Source organism: Tiliqua scincoides, chromosome 1, assembly GCF_035046505.1.
Source record: "Tiliqua scincoides isolate rTilSci1 chromosome 1, rTilSci1.hap2, whole genome shotgun sequence".
NCBI classification, from domain to species: Eukaryota; Metazoa; Chordata; class Lepidosauria; order Squamata; family Scincidae; genus Tiliqua; species Tiliqua scincoides.
Window position 1 is genome coordinate 242,773,213 of NC_089821.1, and position 14,470 is coordinate 242,787,682.

The 14,470-nt window shown below is 42.4% G+C and overlaps 1 protein-coding gene across 6 annotated transcripts in view; it reads left to right on the forward strand.

Moving 5' to 3' along the window:
- Nucleotides 1-14,470, forward strand: part of DAAM2 (dishevelled associated activator of morphogenesis 2) — a 247,532-nt gene that overhangs the window by 205,855 nt on the left and 27,207 nt on the right. For all 6 annotated transcript variants that reach the window (XM_066618643.1, XM_066618647.1, XM_066618644.1 and 3 more), the window contains 6 exons: nucleotides 3,130-3,214; nucleotides 5,146-5,252; nucleotides 5,817-5,905; nucleotides 6,747-6,915; nucleotides 7,415-7,522; nucleotides 9,121-9,181. In XM_066618643.1, coding sequence (XP_066474740.1) covers nucleotides 3,130-3,214; nucleotides 5,146-5,252; nucleotides 5,817-5,905; nucleotides 6,747-6,915; nucleotides 7,415-7,522; nucleotides 9,121-9,181 — 619 coding nt within the window. The remainder of the gene's footprint in view (nucleotides 1-3,129; nucleotides 3,215-5,145; nucleotides 5,253-5,816; nucleotides 5,906-6,746; nucleotides 6,916-7,414; nucleotides 7,523-9,120; nucleotides 9,182-14,470) is intronic.

The following is a 14,470-nucleotide window of genomic DNA, read 5'->3' on the forward strand; positions in this document are numbered from 1 at the left end:
TGAAACAATCCTCTTCTATGAGAGAGAAGAGCAACTTAAAGAAAAAACAGGGTCGCATGTAGCTTCTTTGTTCTGATGGTAGATAGTTAAAGACCAGTGACCTTTTTCTATACCTGATTTCTAGGTGTTAACCGGAGCCAATGGCCACTTTTAATGTAAAAAAATAAGAGAGCCCCAGCAAAGAAAGGCAACTCATACAAATAAATAAAATTTAAAAATACAGCATATTTCCCAGGCATGTTTAGAATAAATTGCCTTGCCTTTTGCTCAACTCCTCTCTGGTTCTATACATTGGCCAAACAATAAGCCGCTTGATGTCTGCTGGTGTTAAATCAGCTGAGGTGTCCTGGTGGATTAGTGATGAATGAGTCTGTAGTCAATAGGGATCATTTATGTGTCCTGAGGGGAGCCAAGGCAAGGGGAAGCAGCCCAAGTATCATATTGGGAGTTGTTTGGTAACTATGCAGCTTCAGTCTGGCTTGGAGATTACCCAGACATTTAGCTGTTCTCACTCCATTATTGAGTTATTGTGGTGGTGAAGAGGAAGGAAAAGGCCTTCTCTGTCCTCTGTGGTCTTCAAGAACTTCCCTGGCTAAAACTAGAAGTCAGAGAAATTGTCAATATATTTGGACTTTACAGTACAATTCTGGGATCCTGATGAACAGGCAAAAAGAAACTATTAGCATAGGATGTGGGAAGCCAGGGATGCAGAGTTCTGGAGAAATGAATCCCAGTGGGATGGGACCAGAGCTCTAAAGGATATCTCTACAGAATATTCAGCCCAGCTTTGAGCACCAGAGTAGAACATCCACTGAATCCTTGGAATCAGAGTAGAAAGAGCATGTGCAATGGTGACACTTCAATCCCAAATATGCTAACTGCCTCCCTGGGTGGTTCCATGTGGATGTTAAACAGCATAGGTGACAAAATGGAACCCTGTGGGACCCCAAAGACCAGAGGCCATGGGGCCAAGCAATCGTTCCCTTGTAATACCTTTTGTGGTCTCTCCTTCAGTTGGAATCGGAGTAGTTCAACACTGTTTCCCCCAATCTCAGTCCTGAAACATGGCACAGAAGTTATCAAATGCCTCTGAGAGATCTAGCAGAACCAGAAGGGGTGTGCTGTCCTGTGTAGTTCCTAAAATAGATTGTCAAACACAGTGACCAAGGTAGTTTCAGCTCCAAACTCAGGTCAGAAACCAGATTGAAATGGGTTTTTAAGAGAATCTGCAATTATTATTCCATTGTCTTTGTTTTTGGTTAAAGGAATATGAAAAGAGGATGGGGTTTGAATTATGCGTGCAATCCAGGGTTTGTCAGTTCCAGTGGGAGAAGTCTATATTTGGATCTTTTAAGACTAGTAGGAAAATCACTGATGATATGCATCCAGCATTGAAACATGACTTATTTAGTGCACCTCTTCTGCCCATAATCATATTTTAATGTGTTATCTGTATTACAACCAACAACACCCCCTCCCCCGGCAAGTAGTCATCCTCTTCTGAGTGGAAAGATTTTAGGGATCTGCTTTAGGTTTCTATTCACCTGTTTTTGCTTAAAAAGCAACACATCTGCTTCATGTTACTGCTGGCTATTTTAAGATACACCACACGGCGGGTCAGAAGTTTTTGAAACAATAATGAGAATACTTGATTAACAGCCCTTTGGCTTAGTTGCTCATCCAGATTCTAGTTATGTGTGAATAACACAGGAAGTGTTTGTGGTAGTGTGAATTACAGCCTGTTTTTAGGCTGTTCCTGTGAGCTGCAAGGGACTCTGCTGGACAACCATAGATTTAATTGGATCTGCAGTAATCCTTGAGACATACTTAAAGGAGTTCCATGTATTCCTTTATAGATTTTCATGTAGCCTTGTTGAGTTGTATCTTAGCATGGGGTCCAGTAATTTTGTGTGAGAGGAGGTCACCTAAGCCAAGGTTTCCAGTAGTTGCTGGGCAGAGTTAGCTAAACAGTTTGGTGTTTTGGATTTTCCTGAATTTTCTTGTCCTAATTCATGCTTCATGGTCATCAGACTCTTAAGAGTGCCAAATGGAGACTAGAATAATGAAACCTTGGTGAGGCCACAGTGCTGATTACCGTAACCAGGAGCAGTGCATATTTCTCCAAGTGTCTTGCTTAATAGTTCTGCCATTCGAATTGAAGGGAGTTTCTCTTGGGATGTTAAGAGGGTAATTCGTTCTCCATGGCCTCTTCAGCTTTTGGCTTCTCTGCTAAAACCGATGCCAGTTGGAAGGATGAGTTTTATGTTTTTCCATAGTCAAACAGCAACTGTTATCCATTCAGTATGAATTGTGTATATTGAAATGAAGGAAAGTGTCAAAATAAGAATAATCGTGGAGGCTCTCTATCAGCCTGCTTATATGCTTCAGTGCACAGTTTCGATGAAGCATACAGGCCAATGCTGGGCTTCTGCATATATCTTGTTCCAGTGTTTTGACCTGGCCCCACCCCTTGTACTGGGGCAGCATCCAGCAGTCACTGGCTGAATGCACAGATTCAAACATAAAACTTCCATATTTTAACTTCCAGCTGCTGATTCTATTGGACAGTGTTGAAACATGTTAAATCTATAAGACTTAGCACTGTTTCCTGCCTATAAAAATTAAACATTGGCACTGTTTATTCACCATTCCAAAACCATGATCCCATACAGAAAATATCACTTTCTTCCATATTGTTTCTCTGTAACTGTTCCATTGGCCTGCGTTGCACCTCTTTTTCTGAACAACACTATAAATTAGACTTTGAAAGGCCTCATAGTTGATAATTCATGCTTATCTCCATCGATGTTTCATGCAGGCAACTAGCAATGTCATAGTTCCTTCAAGATCCAACAGTGTGAATCTGTTGCACTAGACAAACAATTCACGTGAAATTGATCTGTTGTGGATGTATTTATTAAATTGACTATTCATGTCTTGGCTACATATAAGAAATGCAATGAGTCTGTTTTATCTTAAAGTAAAAAAAAACACTGTTTATAACTTTCGGTTTATGTTCATTTCCATTGATCCAAGGCTAATTTTTCCAACCAAAATATATTGAACTTTTAGAATTGTCCAAACTAGTGGTGCACAGCAAATAATGGTACAATACTGATGTTGTTAAAGGTTGAAACTATCCAATGAAGAAATTCGGTGGGCAATCTTGAAAATGGATGAGGAAGAGGATCTGGCCAAAGATATGTTGGAACAGGTAAGATACCTTGTGAGGGCTTCTTTGCCAAATTTGAGGACAATCAAATGTATTCTTTTTTTCCCCCCACTCTTGACAGCCTCTTCATTAGCTACAGTTTGGATGTCTTCCGGGGATCTGCATTTTATGGTCTGAAACTGGCTTTGAAATGTGATGGTGTGAACAAATTTTTTTTAGCTTGACAGATAATATCCTGTTAGTTTCATTCTTTTCTTTGGAGTATCTCCATAATAGGCTACTAAACTAGACTACTACTAATATACTGTCAGGACAGTATTGTAATCCTGTGTGGGAAAAGGAGGTAGACTGAGAGAAACAGGAGAGGGAAAAGATATGAACGAAATACATTTAAGGGAAGAAAGAAAACCATAGGATCATATTTAAGGAACCTCTTGAATGCGCCCCTCACTGATGTAGGGTAGTGTGTAAGAATATGAAGAGTAAACCATATATCTCATCTCAGACACAAACTCACTAGTTGGCAAGCTGCTCTTTTAGATTATGAATTCTTCTAGGACAGGGAGCCATTTATTTATATCTCTGTAAACCGCTTTGCGATTTTTTTGTAGTAAAGCAGAATATAACTATTATTAATATTTAATTAATATATGCATATTCATCATCATCATCATCATCATCATCATCATCATCATCATCAAACATTTTGCAACCACCCCACCCCTGTTCACACTGCCTGGCCAGCTATTTTCTCTTTTTGGATCTTTCATTTAGTACGTATGCTTTACAAGTCAGGATGACTTGTACAAATCTCAGCAGAGTCATTGAACACAGAATATAGGAAGCTACCTTATGCATTAGTCTGCCCAGGTCAGTATTGTCCAGACTGGCAGCAGCTCTCCAGGGTTTCAGGCAGGGATTTTCCAGGTCTATTTGGAGATGCCAGAGACTGGACCTGGGATTTTCTGCTGTACTCTGCCACTGACCTACAGCCTCATCCCCACTATTTTTTTGCTGTGCAGCTTTGATCACTTAAAACTCTGAGTTGCCTTACCAGCTAAAACATGATCACTGTTGGAGAGTATTCTGCATTTCTGTTCCAGAAAGTGGTGGGCCATGGTCTGTTCTGTCTTTTTAATATTGAATATATTCATAAGGTTTTTGCATTTACCTGTGCCCTGCTTTTCAAATCCCAACTCCCACCACTGTCATCTCTTTTATGGGTTTCTGGCCCTTAAAACTCTTCTTCTTAGGATAAGGAAGGGAATGATAAAAAAAAAAAAAAAGATCCATTGTCTGGTGTTTCTTGCAAACAGTTTGTTCCCAGTGGCTGTGGTGCTGGTTGTGTCCACATTGCTATATTTATGGCCCGGCCAAGCATTGCTCCCATCAAATATGTAAAGAATCTGTCAGCATATAAACTTAAAATCAGCACATGAATAGGAGTTTGTATCAAGTATCTGTCCACTGGCACTGATATTGTTCATTGTCACCATGAAGCAGAACCATTTATATAAGGGGGAGGGGAGTAGTCAAGGCCTTGTGCCTATTGAAGGATGACTGGAATTGGCACTTCTGGTGCCAGGTTGTACTTGATTTACACCAGTACACTTTGGAGTGCCTCTGGCCATCAAAGGAATTCTTTCTTAAATGTTAACAAAGTTATGTAGCCAAACAGTTGTTAGATGTGGGAACTCTTGTATGGAATTTAAACATTTCTGATGAAGTCATGAAGGGAAGTTCCAAGACAGAGTAACAGCCAGATGTTTTTGAAAGGTCACTTTTGTTACCACAGTGGTTTCACTTTCAGTTTATAAATCAGACAATAAATGGGGAATTTGGAGCAGGACTTCCATATAGTAGCAACTCTATTAGTTCACTGTTATCTACCTCCTTGCTCTTGTTCATTCACTGAAGTTGTTTTGTTTTCTTGTCTTTTTCCACATTGGTTTTATTTGCACCTGTGGTTCCAGCTACTGAAGTTTGTTCCAGAGAAGAGCGATATTGACCTGCTGGAAGAACATAAGCATGAAATTGATCGTATGGCTAGGGCAGACCGTTTTCTGTATGAAATGAGCAGGTATTCTTAGAATTGTTTGCTTATTTCTATAGTGCATTTTGAATGTGTTATTTTATAAAGAATAGGAATATATGCCCAAGGGCTCACTATGTATATAAGTGACTATGAGAGACTAAGAACATAGAATGTCATACAAGATGTGACAAGGCAACACATTTGCAACACATTTTTTCCAGTGTCATTACAATTGCCTTTGATTTCTGTTTTCTCACTGTTACAGTTGTCACTGAAAAGTGACAGTGATAGAAATCCTTTCACCAAGATATTGCTGATGTAACTCTGCAGTAAACTGCTTGTAAGAGATATTGCTTAACTCCCAGTTCCTCGGATTGTAAATAATGAGTTTTGGCAATTTGGAGCATTGGGTCCTTGTACGAAAACCACAGCAGTTGATAATGTTTCTTACACTCTGCAGACTACTTAATGGATTCCATTCACTGGACTGTTATAGCATCCCCCAGCTACACTAACCTTTCCATGAAAATGAATTAGCTCATGATCATTTTTGTCTTTGTGAGGCACTCTTTCATATGTAAACTACTTCTTATATTTTCTCTTCTTCAGGATTGATCATTACCAACAAAGACTTCAAGCACTGTTTTTTAAGAAAAAGTTCCCAGAGAGGCTTGCAGAAGCCAAGCCAAAAGTAGAAGGTAAGACCAAGACCCTCACACTGAGAATCACATCACTGGTGTAAATCAATTGAAAAGGTCATATGCAGTGAAGTATTCAGTACCATGCAACCCTCATGTGTTAGACCAGCAATTTTTAATTTTTTTCATCTCCTGGCATACGGACAAGGCACACCATCAGGTTTTTTTTACAATTAACAAGGCACACCAGTCTGATGGCAGGGGCTTGCCCCCCCCCCGTGGCTTTACTAACAAATGATCCTCTCCCAAACTCCGGCGGCACAACTGTAGACCATTCTAGGCACAGTGGCTGAAAATGGGCTGTGTTAGACACAAGAAGATTTTTGATCTTGCGGTTTGTATTGTTAGTCAAGAACTTCAGGTCCTTTCTCTGTCAGTAGCCAGAGCGGTGTCCTGTGTGAGGGAACTGGGGAATTGTTGATCAACTGTACTTCACTTTTCAGTAAATACTAGAGAATTGTTTAGTTTCCACTATTCCTGGTTGGCTCAAGGCTGAGCCAATGAGAGAAGCCCAGGGCTATTCTTCCAGCACTCCAGACATATGTACCATGATGTACTCTCAATTATTCCTTGTCATGAAAAAGTCCATTTGTGGTAATCCTGGACCTTGCAGAGACTTTCCCCTTGAACTGGAACTGAGCAAATAAATATCAGTCTTGAATGTTTATACGTATATTGGGCATTTCAGGTTATGTCGGGGGCAGTGGCTGTTTGCTTTGAAACCTGGGATTTGGAGAAGATTACTGAATGTTGCTGAAGTTTTCCTCCATAGCACTTCCTACCACCTTTTGCTGATTGAAACCTTCACTATGATTAAGGGTGGTTCTTGTCTCTGTTTCAGCTATTCTTCTGGCCTCCAAAGAGCTCATCCGTAGTAAACGCCTGAAGCAACTCCTGGAGGTTGTTCTGGCCTTTGGCAATTACATGAACAAGGGCCAACGTGGAAATGCATATGGCTTTAAGGTCTCCAGCCTGAATAAGATAGCAGACACCAAATCTAGCATAGATAAGTAAGTTAGAAAGTCACCTATTTTGACTTTATGGATATGGGCTAGGAAATGTGGAGGGAGGGATATGTTTTGGACAATTGGATTACGTGGAGATGATAAGCACCTGGTTTTTGGAGGAAAATTTCAATTAGTGTGGAATATATTTTTATCAAGAAATATAGTTACTTTTTATCTGTTTTGTTATTATTTTGTAAATGGCAGATACTTATCTAAGACTTAGGTCGCAATCCTAACCCACTTTCCAGCACTGACATAAAGGCAATGCAACTCCAAGGTAAGGGAATAAACATTGCCTTACCTTGAGGAGGCCTCCATGATTGCCTCCCAACTGCAGGATGCAGCACATGCTCCACTGGCACAGCTATGCCAGTGCTGGAAAGTGGGTTAGGATTGCACCCTTAGCTGGTGATCCTTAGTTCACAGACAAACTCTTTATATTGCATGGCAGTTATCCACCCACTACCTCATTACTGTCTCATTCATTTTTCTTTAATTTTAGGAATATTACACTTCTCCACTATTTAATTATGATCTTTGAGAAGAACTACCTAGATATTCTAGACGTGCAAGCTGAACTGCAACATCTTCCAGATGCAGCAAAAGTCAAGTAAGTGAAAAAGTAGTGACTCAGTTGTGGTCATAGAAAGGAATAGGTCCTGGGTCATTGTGCTTAGATGTATTCATAATATATAGTTTGGTGTCTTGGATGGTTGGATATATAGCAGGCAGGTTATACAACTATGTGTTGCTGTTAATGTGCCATGTAGAGTGGGATGTGATCTTCACTGTAGAATCTGACAGGCATTTGTAGACTCCTATGAAGCTGTCTTCTACTGAGTCAGGTCTTTCAGAGTCCCATCATGAGATCTTGCTTTAACTGGTGATCTCAGGGTTTGGAACTTGAGGCCTTCTGCACATGTATGTGCAGAATTTAAGCTCTGTTACTGAACTATAAGAGTATGATTAACAGTATTTATTAACAGTATTTATATACCGCTTTTCAACTAAAAGTTCACAAAGCGGTTTACAGAGAAAAATCAAATAACTAAATGGCTCCTTGTCCCAAAAGGGCTCACAATCTAAAAAGATGCAAAGGAATACCAGCAGACAGCCACTAGAACAGACAGTGCTGGGGATGAGGTGGGCCAATTACTCTCCCCCTGCTAAAAAAAGGAGCACCCACTTGAAAAAGTGCCTCTTACCCAATTAGCAGGAGTATAAGAAGAGCTCTTCTGGAACACATCAAGGAGTAATCTAACCTAGCATACTGTTTGCAGCAGTGAAAATAACAGCCTGTGCCTATTGTTTGTCGCCAGATTATTGTGGACCTGATATTATATTTGGGGGGGGGGGGATGATCAAATTTTTTTATTGTGTGGTTGTAGACAAAAACTTGGAAGAGTTAGATAAAAAATAGAAATGGTTCCCATAGAGGTGTAAAAGTGGGAAGGTAGAAGATAATTAACGTCTAAACTTCTAAGCTTCCCTTCCTTTTCCTTTGGCTCCTGCACATTGATGTCCCCACAACAATCCTGAGTAACCCTGCATGCCTTCCTCAATTTGTAACATACTTGAAAGTAAGAGATCAAGAAAGAGAAATTAGAAGATACCATGTACAGGGAGGAGGAGGAGGAGGATTTGCTTGTGAGGAATTTCTTGCCTTTGAGTTTGGCAGTTGTTGATGATAATTTTAGTAATGATTTTTAACAACAGAAAGGTGGCTCACAATCAAGAAAGAGACACAATGAAAACTCAATGAAAGAACAGCCACCTGGAGGGATGCAGTGCTAGGAGAATAGGCAGAGTTAAAAGAGAGCTCTGCTTTAAAAGGCTCTTCTTTGCCCCTTGAACAGGGTCTAAAACTGGTCGTTTGGCTAACCATAATGCTAAAAAATGAAGTGCTGTTCATTGTCCTGGTAGCCTCCCTCCCCTTGGCAGATGTCCTGAGGTTAAAACACCTCTTCTTTTCTCAATAGGATGTGGTCTATAATGTGACTACAAGCAGCCTAGGATCTTAAATCTCCTATTAAAATTCAATGCAAAACAGACTAGACCTCTTCCTCCCACCTCAGAGCATCTGGTGCGGGGCTGGTGCCGGGGGCAGGATATCGGACTGGATGGACCAGTGATCTTTTCTGCTTCAGCAGTTCCTATATTCCCATGTAACAGTGCCCTTTTTGTTTTAACTGCTGTGTCTCCTTGCAGCCTGGTGGAGCTGGAGAAGGAAGTTAACAACATAAAGACTGGATTGAAAGCTGTTGAAGCTGTAAGTATGTCATGGTTTCCAAATACGCACATTAAAAATGTCCCACTCGGGATCTGGGGTGCTGTATTTTTTGTGAGAAAAGAAGGAGCCTTTCTTTCTTTGTCAAGCCCAGCCTGTTTCCCTAGAACTGAATACATTTTTTTTAAAAAATGTCTCTTGCAAAGAGTGGGTCTGATGATCTTAACAGACATGCCCCTTAACAGGAGGCTTGTTTTATCTGGTACTGAAAACAAGGGAATGGGAATTTGACAAATGGCGTGTGCTAAAAATGTTGATTTTAGAGACATATGGTCTCTGAGCAGGTGTTTGGTGTGGCCTCTCCAGACAGGCCTGCACAGGTGAGATGTGGCCTGTATGTTAAAGCATCTGTTACCTGACAGAAAGGGTCCCTATGAAGAGGCAGACAGGCAGGCATGGAGTGGATGGGCACCATTTGTCCCTTCCATGCAGAGGGGGATAGCTCGGTGGTAGTGCAACTGTGTTGTATGCAGAAAGTCCCAGTTTCAATCTCCAGCATCTCCAGGTAGGGTGGTAAAGACTCCTATCTGAAATAATGGCATAATTTTCAGTAGCCCTACTGTTCCCTTCTCAAAGCCCTCTAAAAGCATCTCTGGATGTATTGAGTTTTTGATGGCATATAAGCCATTTCCTTGGGAAGGATCTGTATATATTGCTGCTTCCAAATAAAGACACATGAGAAGTACACTCCTAAATCTTTGCCATGCAGGTGTTGTCTTTGCTGGCACTCGTAACTTATATTAACGTTTCGTGACATTTTTGATCTGTGCTGACAATGCTTCCAAGCCCCAAACTTCTACTAGGAGCAGAACACTAGTGCAGCAGCAGTATCCTTTAGCCCAAACAAACACAATCTCCTCAGCTTCTGCCCCTCTTCCTTCCTTCACCCCCTTCTTGTACTCACAAAGAGGCAAAACCCTTTTATTACTCTTGATTATTGAATCAATTATATATTCACCCCTTCTGTGTAAAAACATTCTCAAGGCAATTTGCAAAGTAAAAACTACAACAATAATAAATACAATAACAATAAAAAGACAGTAAATAAACAACACACTAAAAACAGCAACAGTTGAAAACAATTTCTGTCACAGATGAAAGCCTGATAAAATTAAAAAGGATTTTGCCTGCTGCTAAAAAGCATGGGATGGTGCCAGGTGATAGCCCAACCTGAGATGCCCAGAGCACGGGGCTGCCACGGTGCCCCAAACGGCTGCTGTGGTATCCTACAAGTCCCAGGCAGCTGCCACCATCTCCTTGTCCCCTTCCCCCGAGTAAGGGAAAAAGTAGCCCTGCAATGGGACTTCTCAGTTCTGCAGTGGCTCTTGAGCTGGTGCAGAATCAAAGAGTCCTGTGTCATGGGACTCAAGATCCGGTGGAGCCGAGTTCCACCGGTTCCGCCCCCCTCCTGACCCTCTCACTGCCATGTCTCCTCCCTGTTCTCCACCCACCCTCCCCCCACGTCCCCCCACCCTGGAATACCTCCTCCCTACCCCCACTCAACGTTCTGCTGCCAGGTGGTCTGGGCAACCGCTGGTCTAGCTCCAGTGCTGGGCCCATGGTAAGGGTTCGCAAATGTGCCTTACAGCATGTTTGTAACAGTGCACGCTGGCACTAAGCTAGTGTGCCAGGGTCCGAATTGGGCCCTGAGCCTCCTTAGGAGAGCATTCTATAGGTAGGGTGCCACAACTCCGACCCATTTCACTTCTGACAGCAGAGATCACAACAGGAGAGTCTCCAAATACGTCTTAAGCCTTTTATGTTCCCAGCTCAAAGAATCATATAAAAAGGATCAGTTGTTCAAAACAAACTTTCAGTGGTGTGCCTACTTTCTAGGTAGTGGCTCAATTTTGAAAAGTCCTTCTATTTTCTACTGAGTGTTATAGGCCTTAAAGGGAACCTCTCTAGAGTTTTGTTACTCATCAAATCAGATTAAAAAGGAGTAAAACAAATTGTTTTGCTAAACAAGAAAGACTCACTCGTGCTGGTATTCACCAGACTACTGTCATCTGGTGGACTGAGTGTAGGAACCAGAGACAAGAACACCTTTTTTTCATTTTGACTGTGTCCCTAGATTTCTGTGTGGCCTTTGTTAAGTCACTCTATCTCTCCTTCCATCTGTGATTTGAGATTATTATTACAGCAAAGTTGATAATGCAAAGAGTATTTAACACAATAGCAAGGCTAGATGATTACAGCAAATGAAACCATTTTTAAAAAGTGTCTTAATACAAAAAAGGCAAAACACCGTAAACTTTTTTTTATATTGCATTGTTTATTTCCATCCAAATACTGGGACTGCTTTAATTGCTTCCTTAGCAGGGACAGCTAGGTGAATGGCTAATGGCATGGCAGATGGGTGGGAGGATAAGTAGTGCTCGTGTTCTCACTTCCATTCTCTTCAGTGAATAGGAAAGTGATTGGAAAAGGTTTTGTCCATATCAGCCCAGGGAGAAAGTTCATACAATTCTATGACTAGCAGGTAACCTCTAAAAACACAGACCACCCATGTAGGCCCCATTGAAATGGAAAATACTTGGTCTGTTCAATGGGGCCTATACAAGCAGTCCAACACGCTCAAGCTTGGATCACCTGGTAGGTTCTTGTCTTAAATAACTTAAGGGTGCAATCCTATACTGTGCTGGAACAGGCAAGCCAGGAGGCTTGCACTGTATCCAGCACAGGATAATGGTCATAAGCAGCTCAGCCAGAGGTAAGGGGAAATATTTCCCCATACCTCTGGGTAAGGGCTGATGGCCCCTATGGGTCCCCTTGGACTGATGTCACCTCTTGAGGTGGCACAAGTCTGAGGAGAGTGGAGTGGCTTGAAGCAGCTCCGTTCTCCCTGGGAATGGGGGTTGCCAAATCCCAGCCCTGCCTCCCGCTTCCCGCCTGCCCACCCGCCCCCGGGGCCAACCATCGCCTGCCCTCCCCCCATCTAGGAACGCAGGCCAGGCTGATGCAAGCATCTGAGAGGAAGCCAGGACAGAGGCTTATGTCAGCCTCCAGCCCGGCTTCCTCTCAAGGAGGCACAAACGTGCCTTATGGTACATTTGCGACCCTCGTGGGCCGGCACAAGGGACTTGCGCCAGCCCAATCCCAGGTCAGGATTGCGCCCTCAGTCATTTAGCTTCTGTTGATTTGGAGTTTCAAGATCGCTGTCAGCTTAACCAAGAAAGTGTTTGTGGGTTCTTCTTCTTCTTTATTTATTCAGAGCTACTCTGTTTGCATGCAAGTAGCCTCTCTAGTCACAGCCATCAGCAGCTTAGATCTTGGAGCAACCTTCTGTGCTCAGTTAGCTTTGTAACACTGATAATAATTTCCAGTTGTTCAGCCTTGGAAGTTTGGCTGCCTCTTTCTTTGAGTGATTTAGGGTCTGTTCACACTTCATGAACAGTAGTGTGCATAGCACTGATTTGTGGGTTATTTCAAGTTCAAGACAATTACGAATATATGGGGAATTACTGCACATGCATAGGATCACACCTGTGCACTTCATGGTTAGAGATGTGGCTGAGTACAGCCTTTCAGAATCCAGGCCAAAGCATCTCCAGAGTTGCCTCAGTACTGCTTTCCATCAGTTTTCAGGCCTGCTGTGGAAATGAATGCAGCCGTAATGCAGCCTTGGGGGTGATGGCTCTAGGCTATGCTGTGCCCACCTTACACTTTGCCCTTACTACACCAAAGATGGTTCCATATTTGTGAATATGAGGTAAAAGCTAACATAGCTTAAAAGTATTCCTGGACATTGTTAGGGAGCAGTGCCAGAGACCTTGGGACATGTGAGTCCTAGCACAGCCTGGGGATATCTCTGGCTCAGCTAGGCCTCTCTGCACATGCTCAGTGTGACTTGTGGAATCTATTCCAAATTCCAGTCATTGTTTCCCCCCCCCCCCCGAAATTTTGGCTGCTGGTCCTGAACTTGCAATCAGAAATCTCATAAGGATACTCTGCAAAGATTGAGGAAAACTCATTCTTTAATTATTGCAGTTGTGAATATGGCAAGCCACTGAAAGAGTGTTGAATGGCACCTACATGTCATTAAATGCTCTTTGGGGTGCATCTTTAATCCAGGTTTCATGTAAACCCTAGCAGTGAGCAACACAGGACCACTTGACTATTGAAGGGCGCAATCCTAACCCCTTATGTCAGTGCTTTCCAGCACTGACATAAGGGCAATGCAGCTCTGAGGTAAGGGAACAAACATTCCCTTACTTTGAGGAGGCCTCCATGAGTCACACCCAACTGCAGGATGCAGCACATGTCCCATTGGCACTGCTACGCCAGTGCTGGAAAGCACTGACATAAGGGGTTAGGATTGCAGCCTAAGGTGGTAGCTCTAAGCTTATGCCTTGAAAAGATCACAGCTTGTCCACTCTCTGTGATAGGTAAGCACAGTTTTCTACACAATAAGAGAGCTCAGGGAGTCGCAGCCTCTCTGGGTTGGCTGTTCCATGCAACCAAGAAATTGTAAGATTGCTGCAGATGTCAAGCAATAAACCATTGATTTGGTTTGCTTTCTGCTTATGGGTTGTTTGTCCAATGTCCTTGCAGTACCTACTCCTCCCTCTTCTTGGGCAAGATCTTTTTCCCATTCATACTCACCAGTTCCCCTCTCTTCCATCCAACCCTCACACACATTTTTTTTTTCCAAGCCTTGGCAGTCAGCACCTCCCAGTCTTTCTCATTCATTTCACTTTTTTTTGGCTCGTAAAATGCAGCACTATAGCAACAATGGAAGGTCGTTGTCAGGAAGGGACGACAGAAAGAAAAAAAAGGTGCAACTCTTGACGGTGTTCCAGCATGTTCTAGCAACAGTCCTGGCTCCGACCATTGAGAAGGGCCCCTTACTACAAACACAAGACTAAAAATAGGTTCACAGTCAGCTGCTCACAGAGGCACTTTGTAATTCTTCTCTTCCCAGGCCTGGCAGCACCATTTAAAAATGAGAAATGAATCCAGCTTTCAGAAACTTCACAGAGTGAAGCCAGCAGTGCAAGTCTATCAAAGTGCAAAGCTATAAATGCTCCCTGCTCTTTGCAGGCTTGGCTGCCAACAGCATTTGCCCCACCTATGGCTCTGAAGTTATATGTGAAGTCCTTGGACTTGTTCTGACAGTGATTTTGTATCCTAACCCATTGCATTGTCTTTTTCACCCCATTTATAACTTTCAGTCTAGGCCTAAGAGAGAATAGATGTTTCAATAGCTGTTGTGTTGGGATTTAAAGTGTTTAAGTCAGTGCATTACTGTAGCGGTTCCCAAACCGTGTG